We start from the raw sequence: 24,626 nt of genomic DNA on the forward strand, positions 1-24,626 counted from the left end.
AAGCACAAGCCGAATACACAGAGGCAAACAAGCAAGTAAAGAGGAGCATCAGAACCGACAAACGTAAATATGTGGAAGATTTAGCGATGACAGCGGAAAAGGCTGCAAGAGAGGGAAACATGAGACAACTGTATGATACAACCAAGAAACTTGCAGGAGATTACCGTAAGCCAGAAAGACCAGTGAAAAGCAAGGAAGGCAAAGTAATCACCGACATTGAAGAACAACGAAACAGGTGGGTAGAACACTTCAAAGAACTCTTAAATCGACCAGCTCCACTGAACCCACCCAACATCGAAGCAGCACCCACAGACCTCTCAATCGATGTTGGCCCACCAACAATTGAAGAGATCAGCATGGCCATTAGACAAATCAAGAGTGGCAAAGCAGCGGGACCAGACAACATCCCGGCAGAGGCACTGAAAGCAAATGTAGCAGCAACTGCCAAGATACTACACATCCTCTTCAGTAAGATTTGGAACGAAGAACAAGTACCAACAGACTGGAAAAAAGGACTTCTGATCAACGTACCAAAGAAAGGTGATCTTAGCAAGTGCGATAACTACAGGGGCATCACTCTCCTCTCAATACCAGGGAAAGTCTTCAACAGAGTATTGTTAAACAGGATGAAGGATTCCGTAGACGCCCAACTTCGAGATCAACAAGCTGGATTTCGTAAGGATAGATCGTGCACAGATCAAATCGCAACTCTACGTATCATTGTGGAACAATCAATCGAATGGAATTCATCACTCTACATCAACTTCATTGACTACGAGAAGGCATTTGATAGCGTGGACAGGACAACACTATGGAGGCTTCTTCGACACTACGGCGTGCCTGAGAAGATAGTCAATATCATACGGAACTCCTATGATGGACTAAACTGCCAAATCGTCCACGTAGGACAACTCACCGACTCGTTTGAAGTAAAGACTGGTGTAAGGCAAGGTTGCCTACTCTCACCGTTTCTCTTTCTCCTGGTGATCGACTGGATCATGAAGACGTCAACGACTGGAGGAAAGCACGGGATACAGTGGACAGGCAGGATGCAACTTGACGATCTAGACTTCGCGGATGATCTGGCTCTTCTATCACAAACGCAACAACAAATGCAGGAGAAAACGACCAGTGTAGCAGCAGCCTCAGCAGCAGTAGGTCTCAATATAAACAAAGAGAAAAGCAAGACTCTCCGATGCAACACAATATGCACCAATCAAATTACACTTGACGGAGAAGCTTTGGAAGATGTGGAAACCTTCACATATCTGGGCAGCATCATTGATGAACACGGTGGATCAGATGCAGATGTGAGGGCGAGGATCGGCAAAGCAAGAGCAGCATACCTACAGCTGAAAAACATCTGGAGCTCAAAACAATTGTCAACCAACACCAAGGTTAGAATTTTCAATACAAATGTCAAGACAGTTCTACTGTGTGGGGCGGAGACGTGGAGAACTACGAAAGTCATTATCCAGAAGATACAAGTGTTTATTAACAGCTGTCTACGCAAGATACTTCGGATCCGATGGCCAGACACTATCAGCAACAAGTTACTGTGGGAGACAACAAACCAGATTCCATCCAGCAGAGGAAGAAATCAGGAGGAGGCGCTGGAAGTGGATAGGGCACACTTTGAGGAAATCACCCGATTGCGTCACAAGACAAGCCCTCACATGGAATCCTGAAGGTCAAAGGAGAAGAGGAAGACCAAAGAACACATTACGTCGAGAAATAGAGACAGACATGAGAAGAATGAACAAGAACTGGATACAACTAGAAAAGAAGGCCCAGGACAGAGTGGGTTGGAGAATGCTGGTCGGCGGCCTATGCTCCATTGGGAGTAACAGGCGAAAGTAAGTAAGTAAGTACATGACTCATGGAACTACAGTTAGGAACATGAAGGATATAATATAGAACTCCCACAATTGGTTGTTTTAGTTAGCCTAGTGACACTGAATAATGTATAATAATGAAATTAATAGCCAAAGAGTGTCCAATTAATTTTGAATCTAATATGGTTCTCCTGAGCGAGCGAATATGGAAATCGAATAGATCCAGATAAGAATTAATGCAACGACCAAACTTTAAATATTTGATCTGAATGCAAAAACGACCTAACAAAGTAAGGTCTATTTAATTATGACATACCACGTTCTCCTAAGTGGTGTACGTAGCTTTTTTGAGATGGAACTCTATGAGCATAATTAAAAGTAACGTATTTGACAGTGAAATCAGACGCAGAATAATGTACAAAAAAATCACTGTTGTGTGCAAAAATCCCATCACGCTATCACGTTTCTTTACAATATTCTCAAAAGGAGTCTTATCTGGTGGATTCATATTTTGGAAGATATATATTATAGGTAGGACAGGATTCAGTATTATTTCAAAGCTCCTATTAGCCATAACGTTCCTGTAGTAAAATGGATGCCCGAACAGGATTTTGAATAACATGCAAGTAAGACAGTACCAAGTTGGATTGTTAAAGGTCCGCTACCTGAGAAACGTCAAGTATCACACAGTAAAATATTTCAATTAAATAGCGAATATATTTCAGGTCAAGAAACTACAGATGCTGGTCTGCTGAAGGACCCATTACTTTTATTAGATTTTAAAGCAACTAGGTAGCAACAGTTCAATATAAGTGTTAAAGGGAACATCTCTTTGTTGATATTGCTTGAAAGACTGATGAAATGAATTCATTATATGGCAAAACTTCAAAAGCCTTCTACGTTATTCGTAAATGAGTGGATCAATGAAAGTTATTCCAGAAAGTAAGACATTTCGACTAAACTTTATTAAGGTTTTATGTCTGGTTTAGTTCATGGAGGATAGTGTCCACGCTTTACCACATAACCTAGGTGCTAAATAGTATTGTTGCTGACTGTTTTTATGGTCATATGTTCTGCACATGATACTTGCAGTGTCATAATGAACATGGAAGTAGAAGCAACACTCAGAGTGCTAATTGACTAGGTGATTTTATAGCAATCATCCTACAATCAATTTTGGTTAAGCCCTTTTATTAACTTGCTTAACAGACATTGTCATTTGGATAGTAACAATTTGCATATTCTTTGCACTTTTATACCACTAAGAGCACATGACGCTCTATTCAAAATGTTGACTGCTTAAATATCATTCGATGACTCATACTCCTCACCCTTATATGTATGCACGCAAATACTATTATCAGCCTTTGTTTTGTTTTGCTGTATCCTTATTCAATTTGACTATAAGTTGCCCATGTAATTGCTTGCTATTCGCTCCTTCGCCTGTTAGCTCGCTCGTTGATATTCGCTCAGGTGTTGTAAGTTTTCTAACCTGAGTTATTCGACAATAAACTGTAGTCTTCTGATTTTACGCACCGTTAAGATTAGCATTATACGGTTATCGAAGTAAACAATTAACGAATCGCGGCACTACAATTTTAATGAAATTTAAATGCATAGATAGAAACATAGTTGATAAAAGTGTATTCCCACTCAGGGCTACGTCACATATCGATACTAGGCAGAAGGGGGTAACTAATTGTATACTTCTGCATCTATATTACTGCCCGAATATTCATGGCGTTTTATTTCAACAGAATATATATCTGTTGGTATGGAATTTCAGGATATCATTACCATTCTTGTAAACAAATTAGCTATCTTATGTATGTTAAGATTGTAAAGTTCTGAAGTAACTAAGGTATTTATGACATTGTGTAAGCAAGTAACCCTTAACTTTTCTGTTTGTATCTTTGGCTTCAAAAAAACGTTACTAGCTATAAAAATTTATTAACAAGAGTGGGATATCTGTACATTTTTAACAGTTTAACATCATTAAATTATTCCGTCGATGGCTCACTGATTGGCATTTTCACTGAAGAAGAAATTATTGGTTTAGAACTTTGCTTATTGATAACAAAAACCTGTAGTATAAAACAAGAAGCATCAGAGATACTAAAGACTCAAAAATTGTCATAAAGGACGGCAATAAAAAGCCTTTTGCACGTGACCTATATCGACAACTCAAGACTGAAGTCATATCATAAATAGACTTGAACTAAAAACTGCTAGATATTTGACTATAATAGTGGTTACAAATATAAAAAGATTTTGCATTGAAATTTTGTAAAAGTGAACTATGGACGCTGAATACCTTTGCGAATATATTTCTAGATATACTGATGCAAGGGGATTAAAAGATGCCTACATTTTATATAAAATACCAGTTCACACAGCATACAGTAATGCAACAAGTATGAAAGTTATTTTAGCTACTGATCTTAATACTCCCTATTGATCATAAGAACTTGAAGCTGTAGATATGCAGTGTTTCAAAGTAAGGATGAAATGCTATTATCTTTCTAAATTTTATTGATAAAAGGTCTACTATCTCACCGAAAAATATAAATCAATCGGCTAACATACATAATTGAAGGTTATGTGATGTATCTGAATAAGTTTCGCAAGTTTTAAACATCATGTCATGCTTAAGATTATAGTTGCTATCTTTAAAACTCCTAAGAGGAACATTAATATAATGGACTGTGATAGTGAGCTGCACTGAAACTAGACAATCAAAGCGTTACATTCTGTTGTTTACCATTAAATAAAGGGTTGTACTTCTGAATTTAAAAGATATCTTCTAAAATAAAGAAATACTTCAGAGTACTAAGCTGGGTTTGCAGGTAAGTGCAAATAAAATGGTCAAATTTAGCTTGTGATCATATTACTTAAACGTTGATAGAATATGACAATGATATATAATCAGATAACAGCTAATATCATGTCAATTAAAGTCTCCAGATGGAAAGAAATTAATTTCCCTTAGAAAAAGTTTCAAGCTAAAAAAACTTTCTAGCTGAACACTTAATAGTTAAGTCGTCTATTTTGAAATTATTACTTTGAAGACTTCTTTTAATAGTCCAGGGTATTAGTATTAATAACCAACCTATAACCAAAATCTGAAATAACAAAGTACACTATTCCATGTTAATTTTATTTCATAAATAAATTTATGCAAAACCCTTAAAAGAATCGGATTTGGGCCATATTATTATTGAGATTATAATGATGTATTCCTCTTGTAAAATTAAAAGTAAACATGATAACCTATCAAATATGGAGGTTATGTTTGAAGTATAGTTAATAGCATATCATCACATCATATACACCTAACTCATAATATACAGTCAGTCAGTCAGTCCCAACGTAGAACTTCGTACATACGTACATCAGTTCGAGTTACCATGCCACATTAGCACAGAGATGCAGTTGTCGATTCAAATCCCATAGTGGTAGAGGTAGTAAGAGTATAAGGAGTAATCCGAAAGATTAGGGGTTGAAGATGTTATTCAAATAGTATAATCCAGTGAAATGAATTTGGAAATAGAAAAACATAGAGACATGAAGAATTCAGAAGATTAGAATTTGGCAGAACACAAAGAGTGGATGCACCTACTCCATTGCAAACGATTTTGAGCCACGTCATTCAAGGTCTCTAACCATCGATTGCTATCATCTCACGAATCCCAACCAGGTAGTCTACACCTACCAACATGGCTCAGTCCACTTGTCAGTGACTTCATGGATTTGTGCCACGTTGTGGTCTAGCCGCCACTAGCTTTCTTCCAACCTACTCTTACGCCACAAAACATTGCACGTCGGGGCAGTCGGTGGTTGGGCATACGTAACACATGTCCCAGCCATCTCAACTAATGAAGTTTCACTACTTCAATCGATTTGCCATCCTTACCTAGTACCCGTTTCCTAACAACTGCATTACTTACCCGGTGGTCCTAGGATATACGAGCAATGCTTCGAAGACACCTATGATCGAATACTAGTAGCCTACGAATATCCTCTACTCTTATCGGCCATGTTTCACTGTCATAAGGTAGGACGGAACGAACTGCTGCGCAGTAAACTCATCCTTTGGTTGCTAGACGGATATCTCGCCTACGCCATAAATGACGCAAGTTGATGGAAGCTAGTCGAGCCTTCTGTATCCGTGCTGAGATTTTGTCACACACTAGACCACAAGGGCTGATGAGACTCCCAAGATAAGTGAAGACTCATCATATACACTATCATTAAATTTATTTCCCAGCAATAAATGCTTAACTTACAATAAAATTGTATTAAAAAACTAATTTTAAGGCTGTACACTGAAACACTTATGCGAACAGATAGAAATATATTAGGATTAATGTCATTTTAACATATCCAGTTAATTTTATAGAATAAATAATGGTAATGTATGAAAGTAAATTTACAATCCTGAATCATGGTTGTGCCTTCCACATATTATTTATTACTCAATAGTTATCAAAATATATATTACCAACAAGGAAAGGATAAAATATTATAGACCAAATAAAACTTTGATTACAAACCTTTATTTCTTCTTCATTTATTGTTTCATGAATCAAAGTGATGGAAGAAGTGTAGCGGTATTTGAAACAAGGATAAATTGTAGCCACCTAGGATGAATAAAAACAAAACACTAGAATAAGTAGTTATTAATGAAGATCAAAAACAATGGAGATTTAACTGCGTTTTAAAGAGCTTAGGCTGCATCATCTGACTCATTATCATATCTCGGTTTTGATAAATAGATCGCACATCGTATGTATAATAGACCTGTGATTATTTCCATTCTGTTATGAAATTATTTAGTCAAACCGTGCAACTCTGATCAAAATGAGATAAATATAGATACATAGATCAATAATTGATGATAAAGTGAACTACAGAGGGTAAATTAATTAGTAAAAATTCTATTTTTCCAAGATAAAAAGGTGGTTGGTGCTAACGGAAAATTCATAAGTAAACAACTTTTCAGCAGTAACGTTTCATCGCCCTTCCTGTACAGCTTCAGTTCACCATGCATTACAAATAATGTAAAGTTAAGTCAAAGGTCTATTAACGTTTTGGTCCAAAAAATGTTGAATACAATATAATGGTAATTCAAAGCATAATCGTTTTGTCCAATTTCTTGACCTTTTTTAAAACCTGAGTGGCATACATTTTAGACAGAATAATTGAGTCGATTAATCAATGCAGAAAAAGAACACTTCTTGTCATCATAGCTTCAAACTATTAGACTTTAAGTATTCTATACTCATTCTAGAGTCAACCGAAGATTTAAGCTTCTCAAACTGGATACAAGTATTAATCAAAGTTTGGTAAGCAAAGATGGATAGTGGCTAGAAGTGGAATCCAGGACGCGCGTTTCGTCCTATTTGGGACTCATCAGCTGGATGCACCTGCATCTCAGAGTCGATGTTCACTCTGGGACTCGAACCCAGTACCTTTCGCTTCAAACGCCATCCACTCGGCCACTGTATGCACATATGCCAATTAGAGACTGACCAGTTGCATTCCTAACACATCGATGGGAAGATTCAAAAAAACAATACTAAATGAATTTAATCAAAGTTTGTTTAATATTCACTAAATTTTTGAAATATCTAAAAATCTCAACATTTAATCCACAAGATGTTAAAAGATATTTAAAACTGATCATATACGTTATGTGAAAACTGAAAAATGCCTGAAATTACATATATCCTATCAGTTTTAGTGAAAAATTCTTAAGAACGTATAGAAGTCAAGTCATTTAAGTTCTTTCCTACTGTGATTAGTCAATAATCTAGACGATTACTAGCATGATTATTTTTTTCTTAACGTTTCTAGGAAAGGATAATTACCGGTAAACGCATAAATATTCCCTGATTTTCATAACTAAATCTGACTCAGCAACAAAGCTTCCAAAATGTTTCTTCTTTTGGTCTCGTGTAGGGTTTAAGCAATGAATATTACAGAAGCCTAGGTGTCACCTAATATATTAGTGTCTCAAACTTTCGATGTACCAGAATTATCAAAATGTAATATTATTAAAAATCTATTTGAAATCCAGCTGTAACCAAATGAATAAAAGTCTAACTTACTGGAATCAAAACCGGATTCACATGATAAACTGAAGCATTGAATAATATTAAAATATACAAACCATTCAAAGTTGACATTGTATTGCTTTTTATTTGAACTATCTCGCAAATCAAAGTAAATTCAGGTCCAAGACCTTGAACCTAAAAATTGTCAATTATGCGTTAGAACAACGGAGATGAAAATAATAATAAGCAGTGAAATGTTTCGCGGATTTCCTTACGTCGAAAATATCCAGGTATAAACGTCTAGAAGAGTAGGAAGCAAACACTGATAGCTGATTCTGTGTATTGTTACGCAGTAAATGAATTGCCTGAATCGATTGTTTTAAAAGATGTTATTCCAAATATCACCAAACGTATTTATAATAGGTGCTTATTTGACAACATAATGTACCATAGCAGTCTATAAAATATTGAATATAAATTTATATGACAAACTTCACGTCTAGTTAACCACTAGATAGTAAACAAAGAATATTCAGGTGAACACCGTAATTTCAATGTGATTGTGTTCTTTTATCACCATCTGATTAAAAACAGGACTACCCTAATATACTAAATAACTTCACCCACAAAAAGCGCCTTTTGAGGTGTACGTGTAATATGCTCCTATTTTCTCAAAAAGTCTACATAATACCACTTAAGGCCCACCAACTCACATCAACGCTATATCTTGTAACCCGTAAGGTGAAACAGACACTTTGATAATAGCTGAAGAGTTTAATCATTAGTATTTTCACGCTTATTATTGACTGCATAACGATTGAATGGTATTGATGTTATTGAAATTAATATCATATTTGATTTCATATATATTCCATCATTAAATCCCGTTAGTGACAACGTAGATGTAAAAAGTCGAGTACGAAAGTATTTGATGGACGTATATACCAGATTTCAGTAATCCAGACAAACGATACATGATGAAGGAAAATGCATGTAAAATGGATTGGCTGAAATAACCGAACGTAACCTAACGTTTATAGTTAAACAGAAAAAGCAAGCTAAAGAATTATGAAGGATAGGGAAGGATACTAGTAGATATACTCACATATACGCTCACATAAAATCAATCACGGTTATAATGGAATAATTGGCAAGGACGAATATATATCTAGAAAATGATTCAACGATATGAAATTCATTTGTCTGTCCAGAAGTTTGGACAAATAACGTAGGTGTGTACTAACAGAGTATCACAATTTGTTACCCATAATAGCCTCATTAACCCAACTACAACACTATATGTCTTACAGCGGGATTCGAAGTAACAATAACAATATAAAGGTATGTATACTTGAGGAAAATTTTCGATGTATTAAGAGATAACCAAAGTATAATTTCTTTTTAGGAATCCATTAGAAGACAAAATTCTATAGTGAAAAACTTACCTGAACATTTAGTTTAATTTGATCACCGTAACCAGATACTGGGATAGGATTAGAATAATTTTCTAACATATTGAGAAAGGTGGATGAAATCGATCGCTTAAGAAAGCGTAAATCATTCACAAATTGACGATACATTTCTGGAAAAAAAGTTAACATAAAAACTCAATATGAAACATATTGTATTGTACACAACTCTGTTATATGATGAGCAAACATTATCAGTCACCTAATCTGAAGGTGTGTAGGCCAACCATCTAACTAATCAGTCTATAATAACTTATCCTTAGAAAATTATATCAGCAAACAGAAGTATGGTAAGCAGAGATGGATAGTGGCTAGCAGTGGAATTCAGGACGCGCGTTTCGTCCTATTTGGGACTCGTCAGCTGGATGTGGGAAGATTCAAACAAACAATACTAAGTGAATTTAAACAGAAGTATATTTGTGTAATGTTAAAAATTATTATATTTAGCCCCTAAAAAGTGAAAAAAGTCGAAAAAGAAAACAAAATACATGAAAAATACTGTAACAAATACGACACCGTCGTTGAATTTATATATTTATCAGTAGTTTAATATTTCAATGCATTTACAGAACATTTAACTCCTATTTAAAACCCATGTTTAACAGAAGTTGATAGGCTGAAGGAATCTATAGTGATTGAGAAGTTACAAAGAATCTACATTATACATATACATAGCCTCCAAACATCCATTTGCATCTTTTGGTGCTTTTTGCAATATGAACCGTCTTCTCATTTGATCTCCAAATGTTCTATTTACGTCAAGCTTTCGCTAAACTGATTTTTTCCCCTACGTCTGAAGTGTGTTGCGAATTCCGCTGCATACTACTCACAATCAATCATGTGACTAGCGTCCATTACTCCTGTAATATATATTCACATACCATGTTTTTTTCTACAGTAAACTAATGTTTAGAAGTCAAAAAGAGAAACTCGAACAAAACACAACAGAACTTAAGCAAAAATATCTATGTGTTTTAATAAATTATTTTGAATACAAAGAAAGAGTAAAATCTGAAATACATTGATGAAAAATAATTGGATAGACACTGGAGACTTTGATGGGAAACAATAGTGATCAGTATGATAAACAATTAAAAGAAGAATACTAACGTGCCTCACTACACCGGGCCAAGTTTGATGAACAATCAAGTTCCGTTATTCTTTAAAAAAACTCATTTAATTATCGTATTAGTAAAAGGTTTTTTTGGGAAGTATTTTTTTCTTTTAAGTGTTGTAATTAACTCACATACATAATTCATTTGGCTGTCAAAAGCGTAAATGTTTTCTCCGAAATTTAAAGATTACTATAACTGATATTAACATAGTTCTTCTTAATATTCACAAACCGTACATGTTTATTTAAACACAGCAAATAATCTTGAGTTTTATATAGTACATAAACAAAGAAGTTCAGTTCGTTTATATCTTTCTCGGAAATAAGAAATTTCGTTATTTCATATCAGTACCACAGCAATACTCCACAAATAGTTAAGCTAATCGAGTCATTTATTATAGACATACACAGAAGAAATATTAGGTAACGATTTCATTCCTAACATCCTGATCCCTTGATAAACTAAAATAAAGCGAGAAGAACAAGATTTGCAGAATCACATGAATTCATTATATGTCAAGGCTTCTCATTGGCTACAAACAGCTCAAATATACATAAGTAATATTATAAGTAATACCACAAAAAAGGACGTCTACAAGGTTTTTAGAACATATTCCCCGTGAGTTGTATTTAAAAGGAAGTTAAGTTTTCACAAACGCAATCACTAAACATTTAATGGGCAGAGAAAACACAAGGTGGATGTCTCTAGAAGCATTCAAAATAATTCACAGACATTGTATGTCACTTTTACTCCATTTTGCAAAAGTTGTAGCCATCAAGAGCTTTCAACCTGATGTTTGCATAAAGAAAGTGTTGTAAACCTATCACTGCCATGGTAAAATAGCTATATTATTTTAAGCCTTGTCAGTTACATTATCGCTTCAATATGGTTTCTAAATAAACATCAAAAATTCCATGGCAATCACTGAAGATGTTAAATTACACGTTACGTTAAATAGGAATCTTGGTTACTACTCATTTGGAAACAATTTATTTTTATTTATTGTCCCTTCATTATCACTTATAACTTCACCTCCTCTTTTTTGATGATTTCATTCTCAGCATATAAATACCGATTAATCAATCTTAACTACTATTTTAAATATGTTGTCTCTGTAGTGAACGAGAACACAAGTGGGGACAATCGAATGTATTTCAACACGAAATTACAGAACATCTTAGTAAAATTTGATAACCATACAGTAAATAATTCATTTGCAAAGTATCAATTAATTGTCTCTAAATTGACTGTTCTTTAGTTTCTACACCAATCATTCTCTGTTCTCGTTCTCTTCACTTCGATCTTAACCTCCTGTTGCCAGGTATTTCACTTTTGATTGATGATATGTACTACGTATATCTGTCGACACCACTATCACATATCACAGTCTCCTCTCGTTTCTTAAATCGTTCCAAACTAAACTTCATTGAATAAATTATATAATAAATGATTTTGTAATAATATTAGTGATTTAAATCTAGATGGCTTCCAGATGATCAGAAGCTCTGAAATTTGATGAATTCATTTTATTCTGTGAATCTCGTTCTTTTTGTTTTAATGAAGATTATTTTATTACAAGTGATTACCACTAAAAAAGAGAACACTCACGTGGTGCATTCAACTGTTCACGAGTAGTTAAATTCATAAATAAATTCGATTTTTTGGGGATATTCAAATTATCAAGTTTACCAATTGTACGAGAAGAAATCACATCCATTGGAATAAAATTAGCTGTACGTTTAACAATTAAGATTAACATGTGTCCAGCTGAACAAAAAATAATTAAATAAATAACTTCATCTTTACGTCGTAATTAAAACATTTATTCATGTTACAGGTATTATAAGCAGAGATGGATAGTGACTAGTAATGGAATCCAGGACGCGCGTTTCGTCCAATTTGGGATTCATCAGTTGTACCTCCATCTCAGAGTTGATGTTCATTCCGAGACTCGAAATCAATACCATTCACTTCGAAACGCGCTTCCTGGATTCTTCTGCTAGCCACCATCATCTCAGCTTATAATGCTTGAGACTTAAGGCAATATAGAGGCAATCTGTACAAGATTCACATATACCAATAAGAGATTGATCAATTGCAGTTCTAAACACCAACGGTAAGATTTGAACAAACAATACAAAATGAATTAGCAACAGGTAGGTAGAACCTGTAGTATAAATAAGACGTTCTGATAAATGTCAGTAAGATGATTGTGGAGATTGTTTTCAAAAGTGGTCTAACTTAGATCGGTTCATGATTTCAATGAAGCTCTGATAAATGATGAACTTTTATATCGATAAAAAAAATAAATTCTGCAATTTTCAACTAATTAATTGAATAGTGAAATGTACAAAAAGTGAAGTTTATATTTGAAAATGATTGACAAACCTTGAGATACAAGTATTAGTGTATTAATTTCTCTGTCATACTTCCCGAAACAGCAGGCAACAATTGGATCAGGTTTCGCTAAATGATAATCAATTAGTTTACGTGATTGGTTGTTGTTCTGTCCAGTTTCTGTTACCTTTATGGTACCTGAATTACCAGATGTAATGTTATTTGAAGGATTACTGTTATTATCCTCACTAGTAGTGTTCTGAGTAGAAGGAATCCATGTGATGCATTTATCGCATAAATGTTGATCACAGTAGATCTGGACTGAACCATCTGATAAACATATGATATAATAAATTTCATGATTTCTATTGTTTGAACTATTAAAATTCATTGGAGCTATTGTTAAAATTTCACACGAATGTCTTACTCTCCAAATTGGTCGACCCTAGAAGGTTGTGTAAAAATGGACTGAATATTAAAAAAATAAGAAAGAGCGGTTAATTTATAATGAACATTTTCTAGATTCGACAAATTAAAACATATAACTTACTGAATAAACTTAAAATAAGATTTGATACTGAATTATTTCAAATAAGAATAATCACGGTGGTAGCCCATGACTTGTAGTTACTTTATTTCACTTGAATCACCAAGTCAGATAGCCGATTGTTGTATCATATACACATTTTCTTAGGGGAAGAGGAAGTGAATGAAAAATTTCGTAAATAAAAATATGTAGCAAAGATTTTATCAGTGAGTAGCCAAACATGACTGATACGTGTGTGTAGAAGAAATATTCGAATATATACTATTATTTAATATAGCCAAATTATTTGTTATTCCAAAGTTATCAAGGTTATTTAGTGTGGTAAATAAAATAACTGGTCAGTTCAGAAAAGATTATGTGGAAGTGGTCATCTACGGTTCTCTGATTAGATTAGGAAGATTATATCGATTTGCACCAATTTTTAAAATGATACAACACCCCTCTTTCTTTTACCATAGATCATTATTTAAAGTAATGAAATTAACTATAGATATGATTGTACAGTTGAAGTGAATGAAATTGTCGAAATGAACTTTTATTCACTAAGTTGTCTTTATTTCTTCCTCAAACTGATTGACAAATTTGTGCAAAACTCTAGCCAAGAGCTTAATTTATGCTTGGAAATCCTGAAAATGAATGATACAGTTTGCCTAAATTAAAGCAATATTACAGGAAGTACTAGAAATTTGCAAACTTCAATCTATGAGATAACTGAATATCCATTGATCTATCAAAAAATGTTATACGAATATACAGTTGACTGGACATAGTATTACTAGTGGCTCATTCAGTGACAAATAATAATTGTGGTATCATGAAACTCAGTTTTTTTTAAAATCCACTCATATGAATGCCTGTGATGATCCTGTGACTACAGTAATTGTGATGATGAATATCAGATATTAACATTTTGATTTTTTTTGAGGATCCTGATGTGTTTTTTTTAAAGTCAATTACAGTTGTATGAAGTTAAACCACTCAATTTGTTAAAATACTGACATTTGACGCTTGAGAAAATAAAAAAAGCTATTCTCCTCGATTCAAGTTCATTTGGCTCGATAACAGTCAGCTTGAAATTATAAGGCACAGTAACATTAAACGTTAAAACTTTAAATGACAATACAATATTATTATATTTACACAGATATTTTGTAAACATTTATTAAGCAATATGAGGCATTACTAATTCATTCTAGTTATTTACCTCCAGTGAAAATCCTTTAACAGTTTGATCCATACAAGCAACTATAACAGCTTTCTCTGTACGAAGTAAACCGATAATCTGTGACCCAGTTTCAACATAAACCTTAGCATTGGCTTCCCCACTTGAAGAATAAAAACAGAAATAAAATACTAGTAGCTGTGTCAGCAATGAAAAATATGAAAGTATAAACTATTTTATGTATACCCACCGGAGAAATACCCAGACAAAAGGAACAATATATTCAGATAAAAACCCGATTACTAGTAAAGAAAGTAATTTTGACATCCAAGTAATGCCACCAGTAGACGAGGTGTTGTGGCAAAGCTTAGTTACAAAATGAGCAATACTAATTATGGTTAATTCACGTAACAGGATAATTCAAGTTTCCACTGGATTCCATGAGTTCAGAATACGTTTTGTTGAACTTGATCTATGTGCTTGGTATTATCGACAACCCTCAGAGGTTAGGGTTAGATGTTGTCTAAAAATCCAGGAATAAGTCTAGTGAAAAGTTTTGACAGATTCTTTTTCAAATTTATGCAAGGCAATGATATGATGAGCATGCTTTTGTTTGAGCTCCAAGCCCCAGTGAAGTGAACCAAGAGTTTCTAATATATTCTGTGTGTGGCTAACAACGTAATCCAGGATGCGGGTCCTGCCATGTCCGGGACATGTTAGTTGCATGTACCTAAATCTCAGTATTGTTAACACTGAGACTTATTTGCAGCGTTTTTCACCTGAAATACCAATGAGTTATTCACTACTCTGACGAAGTCATAAAATTTTAAATATACCTTCATAAAAGTTATAAGCTATCTGGACTTAGTAGCTTAGTGAATAAATGGAATAATCAGTGAGTGAGACTGGTTCGAATGACTACACTTGACTCTAATCTGTTTATGCGTAACACAGATGCAATGAATGGATTTAAAATCAAATACTCGGAAAGGACAGATGGCGATATATTGAAAATCGTTCTTGAATCACACTTATTATTTGTTACAGCTCACTTCCCTGAATTCTGCTGACAATTCGGTGCTAGTTGAACCAAGAATAAAATGTATGTTCATAACCACCCACTAAGTCTTCTACACATTTGCTTATAAAAAAGGATAACACCTTAACTTGATCGATTAATATCTTGTATATTATTGGCTTATCTGAATCGAATTTAAACAATAATAGTCATGAACGAATCACAGTTCTTGATTATGACCGATACACTCTTCGAACTCATATCTCAGATTGATCATCACTGGTAGTGATAAATAAGCAACAACTTGATTAATTAGAATTTTGAATTCCAACATTTTATTAAATTTGAAGTCCTTTTTGTTGGACGAGCTAATATTACTTTAACTTGTATCTTTAAAAAATAAGCCTGTTTTGGTAGATAAATTTTTGTAACGAGAGATTTAACAACAATAAGTGACGATTTCACGGTTCTCATAGCTTTGGGTTCCATTTACACTTGCAATAAACCAAAATGTTTGCAATAACAGAAACACAAATATTATAAAAATTATTTACCGTTTTATGGAATAAATTATTCCATTACGACATGTCACTAAAATATGATAGTCAATATCGAAGGATCCTATTGCGTTTAAATGAACTGGAACAGATGGTAACGCAACCTAAGATACATAAAATAAAGACGATATATATAAATATATATGGTAAATATATGTTTCAACTACGGAATAAATAACTAAAGACTTCCGAGATTATTTCGTTGATGTTTATAATAATACCTCTGGAATCAACAGGCTTCGGAGAAGAAACTTTTCTTTTTTTATGGTGACAATGCATAGAATCGTTTGATATAGATGTGTTTGGTTACATGTTACTTTAGCCAAGAATATTGATAAGAGAAGCTATAAAACTAAACCATTTTAAGATCAGATTTGAATGAAGTAGTATGGTTACATATGTATATTTATGTAGAACATATCGCCATTTTCAATGTTGCTACGCAGGAGATAACTATAATGTCATTGAAGCACTTAATAATTAATAAGAAAACCCATAGAAAAATTTATATAAATTGTAATGTATTCATCGGTTTCATTAAATTAAGAAGAATTTGATGTACAGATAGCGAAAACATCTGAGAAGATTGATTTTAGACTAATGGCTGCAATGAAAAACTCGTTTCAACATATTAGACAAATTGCTTGTTGAGACATTTGATAGTAGATAAATAATCGCCTCAGATTGCTGCTGATCGTTCATTTCATTTTCCCTGGTATGTGCCAAAGATTACTTACTTACACCTATTACCTCTCATGGCGAAGCTTAGGTCGTTCACCAGCATTCTCCATCCAACTCTGTCCTGGGTAACCCTTTCCAGTTCTTTCCAGTTGCTATTGATCCTCTTCATGTCTGCTGCCAATTCTCAGTTCAGTGTGTTCTTTGACTTCCTCGTTTCCGTTTCCCTTCGGGATTCTAAGTTAGCGCTTGTTTCGTGATGCAGTTTGATGGTTTCCTCAATGTGTGTCCTATCCACTTCCAGGCTCTAAATGTTAACCAGACATGCCAGAGCACATGTATTTAAAAAGCAGAAAGTATAATTGATTTTTCTATTTCTGAGAACATTCTTTAAAAATTGAGACTAAGAGATCAAAATGTCGTCAGTAGCGTGATCCTTCGTTATCTACTTGATTGTAGACATGATTTTTATATTTAATACCATCCAAAATAATCAAGAAACAAACCATTTGGGACTAATAAGGTTCTGTAGAAGTCATTACTATCAAAACCGCAAACTTAATCTATATATTTTAAAAGAATATTATTGACACTCTTGCATCGTTCTAGTAATTCCAGTTTCCATACTGCACTTTCACAACATTTCATGTTTATGATTACATATTCTAATTACTTAAAAATTCCCCATTATATCAAAACACTAGTTTTATTAAATATCTTACTAATGTCATGTAATTCAGAGCCAATTCATGATACTTCTAGCTAAGTCACATTAAAATAAACAATCCATTCAATTCTCAATTTATTTGAAATTATCAAGTCAAAACTTAGTTAACACTATTAATTTTAGACTGTTAACAGATAAAGAAAGTCAGAAAATAAGTGAATCGATGTTTTTCTGCTACGTTCGTTTTTTTTAAAATATTTATCAATAGGAAAAACGGTATGAAACTTATTTTGCCTTTTGACACATCTTTTCAGTCACATACAATCTAAATATGCATATTTATATTATGATCAAAATATAGGTTTATTGTTGAATAGGGATGATATAAAACCCGATAAACTTTTATAATTAAGTAAAACGAACAAATGAAGACATAAATTTCAATAGTTGAGATCATGAGTCAATTGAAGCTAAACCACAATGAAAAACCTGGAAGCACTGGACGAATCTCTAGAGGCGGGATTGTGGATGCGTACCGCCACTGAGGAGTCTCATAATAGGACGAAACGGCCGTCCAGTGCTTCCAGGTTTTTTATGCTGTTGTTGAGGCGATCCTGAGAACTTCTCGCAATAGACATGACAAGCTCAGGAAACATTAAGAAGCAATTTATCCAATCAGCGTTTGACTAGAAGTTGTGCTAGAAACAACACGCCTTTTCTCTCATGTTCTAGTCGCTATGTAGTTTTAGCTTGTGGGTTCTGAGACTAGCTTAGGATCCGAATATAGCATTCAATCATCATGACTTATCAGGTGATCTAGCTTCAATTGATTCATGATCTCAACTATTGAAATTACCATAATATTCACAAAACCCCTTCTGATATGAAAACATAAATATTTGAATAAATAGTTTTAAACAATAGTTTGTTTATAACATGTAATGTTCAAATTTTCATTCACTAAGTTTAACTATTATATAATTTTTCTTCAGCATTATATGTATAACACTAAACTACGATATAAACTAAGATCACAACTTTATTAAAATTGGAAATGTTCGTTTAAAGTTATTGGTTATCAAAGATGATAGGAAACTGGATACCTAATCTTCATTGATTTTCAGTAGTTTTGTAGTAGTTTAAAAGTCATAGTGAAAGTTATATTGAAAATCCTTTTTAAATTTTAGGTAGTGATAAAATAAACTTTTTATAGTTTCCATATTACATCTCTATATTACCATTAAGGTTTATAGTATAATTCCGAAAACATCTTTTAAGATCATTGTCATATAAATTTTACTTAACAAGTTATTGATTAACAAGGGTATTCATACTGAACTAGTCAACTAAAGAATATGAATTTCAGGCAACAAGATTTCATAATGTTATGCTTTATCAGATTCCTTCAACAAAGTAAACCAGAGTACATGAGTAAAAGTTTCTAAGGACGAAACGTCTATTGAAACATGCTTAACTTCAAAACATTCAATGCTTTTTCATTCGTAGGGCTTCTTTAACTGCCTTTAACCCACAAAATGGATTATTAAAACACCAAATTATATGAAATTTACTTACCTCACATAAATTATTGTGTGTTACACAATCGTAAATATAAATAAAACAAGATTCTGTGCCAACAGTTAAACAGTCCCAAGAATTAGGTCCACTGTGCTGTTTACTCATTTTAGTTAAACATGTTACCACAGTCTGCAAAAATAATTTTAGAGATGGTAAATTAGTAAGTAATAAAATACGGAAACATCTCTATCTGAAATAATGAATATAACAATACGAAACATAAGAATTAAGTGCATAAAATATAGTTTCTCCTACTTGCTTCTCAAGTGGAATAACTCGATAGGTGTTAAAAAATTGATGTAAAAGGTTGACGGGTAACTGTAGATATCGTATAGATCTTGAAGTAAGCTTATGCATATCAGATCTAAAGTTGAAAAGAAAAAACACAAAAGGTTACTTCTTTGAAAAAATTCAATCACAATATTTTTTTTAAAATCTGGGTTAATAAAACATTAATAAAACATAATAATGTTGATTGAATATTACATTCATGAGATCCCAAGCCCATAGAGTAACTTTTCTAAATGGTTTATTAAACGAGGGTTAAGTTTCTTCTGCCTTAGTAAGGATATAACATACGTTGCTAAATTTAAAAATGAGAATGTAAATCAGCTGGTTAAGGTATTATCTTTAGTGTAAATCAAGTCCATTTTTATCTCTGTTTTTCATTACTACAAATCTTATACATCTGCATTTTTAAAAGAGTACAAGCTTAAGTAAGACTATTTTACTATATCAAGATGTGACACAGTCACCTTTAAGTTCTGAAAACTCATTTCTACAAAATAACATCAATCGAAACTTTTTAAATTGCTCAAAAGAAAATCTCAAGAAGTATAGTTTAAATACTCACACTATCTTCAACTTCACGTACAAATTAGCCCCCTGAAATTAGTTTAGCGTGATAAACTGGAAGCAGGATCATATGGTTTTGAGATACTTTGAAGACACTGTAAATCCAGGAATTTGTAAAACACCAATATTATTCACTTTGAAATAAAAGGATTTCTAAAGTCTGTCAAACTATGAGTAGTTATTTTTATTAAGTCACGTTAACAAATGATTAGTGTTCGAAAGTGATACCACAAATAGTTGTGAAGTGATGACTTAACGGTAACATCATTCAACTTTCACACATTACACAGTAAGTTCGAATCCTGACTCCTCTATTTTGGTTTGGGCAACTTGGTAGTATCAAAAAATCTCGGACAAACAATATAAATCAAAACTGGCTACATTCACATGTACCTGTAAATGAATTACATTAAACTTATTACCACAAATAGTTACTTAAGTTCATTCAATTATCAAACACCAAATATAACGAAAAATTATAGGAACATACCCAATTTGTTTAAGTTTTTCACGTAATTCCTCTGGTGTCAAATTACCCTATAAACAATAGGAAATTGATTGTTAAAAAATAAATGATTTCACAAAGTAACTATATGAAAAATGAAGTGGAAAATTTGTATGTTACTCAGACAAGATTTATTTCAACTAACTAATTTGCCGATTGTGTAAATTCTCGGCTAGAAAGTAGTAAGCCAATGAGAGTAAAAAAAGATAACTATTCTAGACAAAAGTTAACAATATCCATCTGACATCAAATGTTTCGACTAAATTTCACTGTTTCGGGATCTCAATGACCGATATTATAGTTTGTTAGTTAAAATACAATCAACTAGAGTAGGTAACTCTGTTACCTATAATTCTCAGAAAAATTTTCACCTATAAGCTTTGAAATTTGAAATAGAACAACCGGCATAAAATAAAGGTAGTTTTTTATATTAAATTAATGTCATTAATTCACTGCTTACTATTAAACTTCAACCTGAATAACGGAAAAGTTCAAAATTATGAATGGTATAGTGACTTCTAAAACATGGAAAAAAGAGATAGCGTGGTGATTTAATAAATATTAATGAAGAAGATAATCCTGCGATACTTACTGAATAACGATAGTTTATTAAGATTTATTGAGTGTTCATGTTATCACTAGAAAATTCCACTTTTATTGTTTCACAATTGATTACAAAATACAAACAAAACATTTTAGCCATATTGTACAAACACTTAGACCAGAATTACACGATATATTCTATATTTTTCATTTTGAACAGTCAAGTTCAATTCTATGCAAAAGATGAACTACATATTGTTTCATTAATTGTTTAGTATCCACACTAGTAGTAGATACTATCACAAATAGACAGTTTATCGTTTGAATGTATACTTAAACTGTTTAAAGTATTTCGAAAGTTTAAAAATAGAATAATATATTCCAATGTTTTGTAAGTCTATGAACTTACATAGTTATTTAACTGAAAAAGATTAATAACTTAGAAAAACTAACGATTAAACTTTAGTAGGCCTAATATTTTATAGAGAATAACGCTGAGATGGTGGAGAAGATTTGTAGCTCAGGTGGGTGATTTTGATGGAGTTTTGTTCTCTGAGCTGGATGGTTAGGTTGTGGGGCTTTCATCGTCCTTCTGAACGACATCATCAGCACAAACTTCGGGTAGAAATGAAGTGTTTGAATTTCTCCACATGTGATCCAATTTATCAACCAATCAGGAAAAATATGCAGAAACATAGGAACAAAGATCAAACCAATGGAAGATACAACCAAAACAAAGAAATAAACAATGATAGATTTAAGGTCAATAAGAACTAATCAACATCTAGGTGCACAGAACAAGCTGTGAATCACATATGGAGAAATTCAAACACTTCATTTCTACCCAAAGTTTATGCTGATGATCTCGTTCAGAAGGACGATGAAAGCTCCACGACCAAACCGTTCAGCTCAGAGAACAAAGCTCCATCAGAATAACGCTGAACATATTTTAGTGTATAAAATATAACAATTATGTGAATAAATGTAAAAAAAACAGTGAAAAATCATTTAATTTTTTTTTAAAATTTACCTCTCTGGCTTGTTCCCATAGTTTGAATTCATCCAAATTAGGTTCCAATGAAGGTAAAGTATATTTATAATATGATGATAATTTACGATAGACATAAATAAATGGTCCAGCAGCAATAGCTAAATCTTATAAAGTTCATTATAAAAATATATATGAGTTTAATAGTCATAATGAAAAACTACCAATAATTAATAAGACAGACATAATTTTTAAAAAAATAGTAATAAAACGTGATGTGTAGCAATTAGTTACATGAAACAATGTCAATCAAACTAAATATCAAATTTAAAGTTAAAAAGTCTTAGAGAATTCGAAATTATCAGAAAGGGGGTTTTGTGAAGATTTCGGTAATTTTATATAGTTGGAATCATTAGTCAATTGAAGCTAGACCACCATGGAAAACCTGGAAACACTGGACGGCCATTTCGTCCTGTTGTGAGACTCCTCAGCAGTGCACATCCACGATCCCGCCTCTCGACCGGCTCCACGAGGTATTTCCTGGAGTTCTACTGAAAAGCAGCAACCAGTGGACTTCAACCAGGTCTGTTGGGAGATATCAACTGATTGAAGACAATTGGTGAATGGTTGTTCAATTTCGTGGATTGGTTGAAGTTAGACATTAACACCGTCGGATGCCGGCTCAGTGGTCTAGTGGTTAAGCGCTCGCGCGCGAGACTGGTAGGTCCTGGGTTCGAATCTCGTGGGGCGGGATCGTGGATGCACACTGCTGAGGAGTCCCGTAATAGGACAAAACGGCCATCCAATGCTCCAGGTTTTACATGGTGGTCTAGCTTCAATTGACTCATGATTTCAACTATATAAAACTCGAAATTAATAAAGTTTGGATGTAGGAAACAAAAATGCAACCAACTGATCTAAAAGGAATATTGAAAAAATGGATGATATATCATTTTTGATAAATTAGACATTTATAAAAGCTGGATTATTTCATATAGTACCATGGAAACAAAAAAAATTACCTCAAATTCTTTCTGGAGATTAATTTGTAAAGAATTAGTGTATTCTGAGAAGAAGTCAATCCCTATAGTTGATTTATTGTCAAATACCTTAGTAGTAGTTTGCCCAGAGTGAAACTTATGATTAGCATGATTTATAGTAAATATAGGGTGAGACAAGTAACAGTATAATCTAATCAGAAATTATGTAATCTATGAAGTGCTAAAAATTAAGATATAGTTGAGTGCTAAATAGATTGTTTTAGAGTATAAGAATAAAAACAATTATGTAACATAAATTTATTTTGAAAAAAGAATAACAATTCTTAAATTGGTAGAAATGTAGACCGTTGGATGCCAACTCAGTTATATGATGGTTAACCGCTCACCACAGCATCTGGACGTCCTGAATTTTCGTGAGGTCGTGGATGTACACTTCTGCAGAGTCTTAAAACAGGATAAAATAGCTGCCCGATACTTCCTGTTTTACAATGGCTGTTTAACGTTAGTCAGCCCGTAATGCATAACTTCTGATAACAATCCATCTCTCACTCACTCTTATTTCATATACTTTCGAGGATTACGTAATCTCCGAGCAAACTTCATTATAGTTACCAATTATGTTTCATTACTTCTGTCATGATTTCTTTTATTAAGACTTAGCTACTCTTATTGCTGAGTATTATTAAACACTACTTCACTAGACAAGTCCCCAAATCAGAACACGGTTGAACATGAACGTAATCATATCCCAAATAACAAGGTTGGATGGAAGTAGGAATCACAATAAGAGAAATTTTAGTGTATTTATAATTTTCACATAGGAAGATTCTAGAGTCTTCTCCAAGTATCCGCTAGCGCTGGTAGGTTAAAAAACAGTCAATCAACGTGCCCAAACACAATCCTCCACGGAACATGCTTCAATCCAATCTATATCCCGCTAACAACTTGCCTCACATTACTTTGTCTCCATTGTTATCTCCTCTCAAATTTAACGCATTAACTCTACCAAAAAAGACAGGACTAAATTGTGCTACTCTGAAAAATATTGTACTGGTATTTTAACTATAAGCAGAATATCATAATCACAGGGAAACTTCTAGGATATTCATCTTTACTCCTGAAAGAAAATTCAGCTAAGCTTATTTCTCTATATTAATAGTTCGGGACTTAACTTTTCTAGATATAGAAACAGTCTTAAACATGTATTCAGAACTCAAAACGTAGCTCAGTGTTACCCACCTAGACAATTTTTATCGTTCCCTTTACATTTAAATGGAATAATTCCAGAAGGAGCTTCAAAGTATGGTACTTCCTTTATGAATTTAGTCCCTTTGAATATCTTAATTTTGAATTCAAAACCTCCTAGGTTAGAATGAATATTTTTGAAATATTGACTAAAATCAGCAACAATAAGTTCATTGGTGGACGAATCAAAAATATCTCCAAGGCACATGCATTGCGAAAAGGTTGATAAATTTACGGTTAAATCATGTTTCGCAAGTAACCAAGAATCACTGATTGTCATTTGATACATAGTAGAAATTCGCTCCTTCGTATGATCTGTTACTATCGTTTTTACGTTTGTGCAATGAAAAGCCCAATCTATAACAAGAAAGAAGTAACTAGTTAGGCAAATAACAAAAGTTATTTGGAAGGATAAAGTGAATTAATAAACACATAAAACTAAGATTTTAGTTCCGCCTAACTTCCCTCAT

The 24,626-nt window shown here is 33.1% G+C and overlaps 1 protein-coding gene across 1 annotated transcript; it reads right to left on the bottom strand.

The window, feature by feature from the left end:
• Positions 1-3,835: 3,835 nt before the first annotated feature.
• On the bottom strand, positions 3,836-24,626 carry Smp_159430 (putative hypothetical protein; the record flags this gene model as incomplete). The annotated part of the gene is made up of 11 exons (XM_018789637.1): positions 3,836-3,919; positions 6,389-6,475; positions 7,946-8,086; positions 9,337-9,473; positions 12,084-12,206; positions 12,864-13,257; positions 14,564-14,719; positions 19,017-19,148; positions 19,275-19,383; positions 20,365-20,411; positions 24,618-24,626. 11 exons carry the CDS (start codon positions 24,624-24,626, stop codon positions 3,836-3,838), a joined length of 1,419 nt encoding a protein of 472 aa, XP_018655060.1.

The sequence above is a fragment of the Schistosoma mansoni genome, chromosome W, assembly GCF_000237925.1.
Source record: "Schistosoma mansoni strain Puerto Rico chromosome W, complete genome".
Taxonomy (NCBI): domain Eukaryota; kingdom Metazoa; phylum Platyhelminthes; class Trematoda; order Strigeidida; family Schistosomatidae; genus Schistosoma; species Schistosoma mansoni.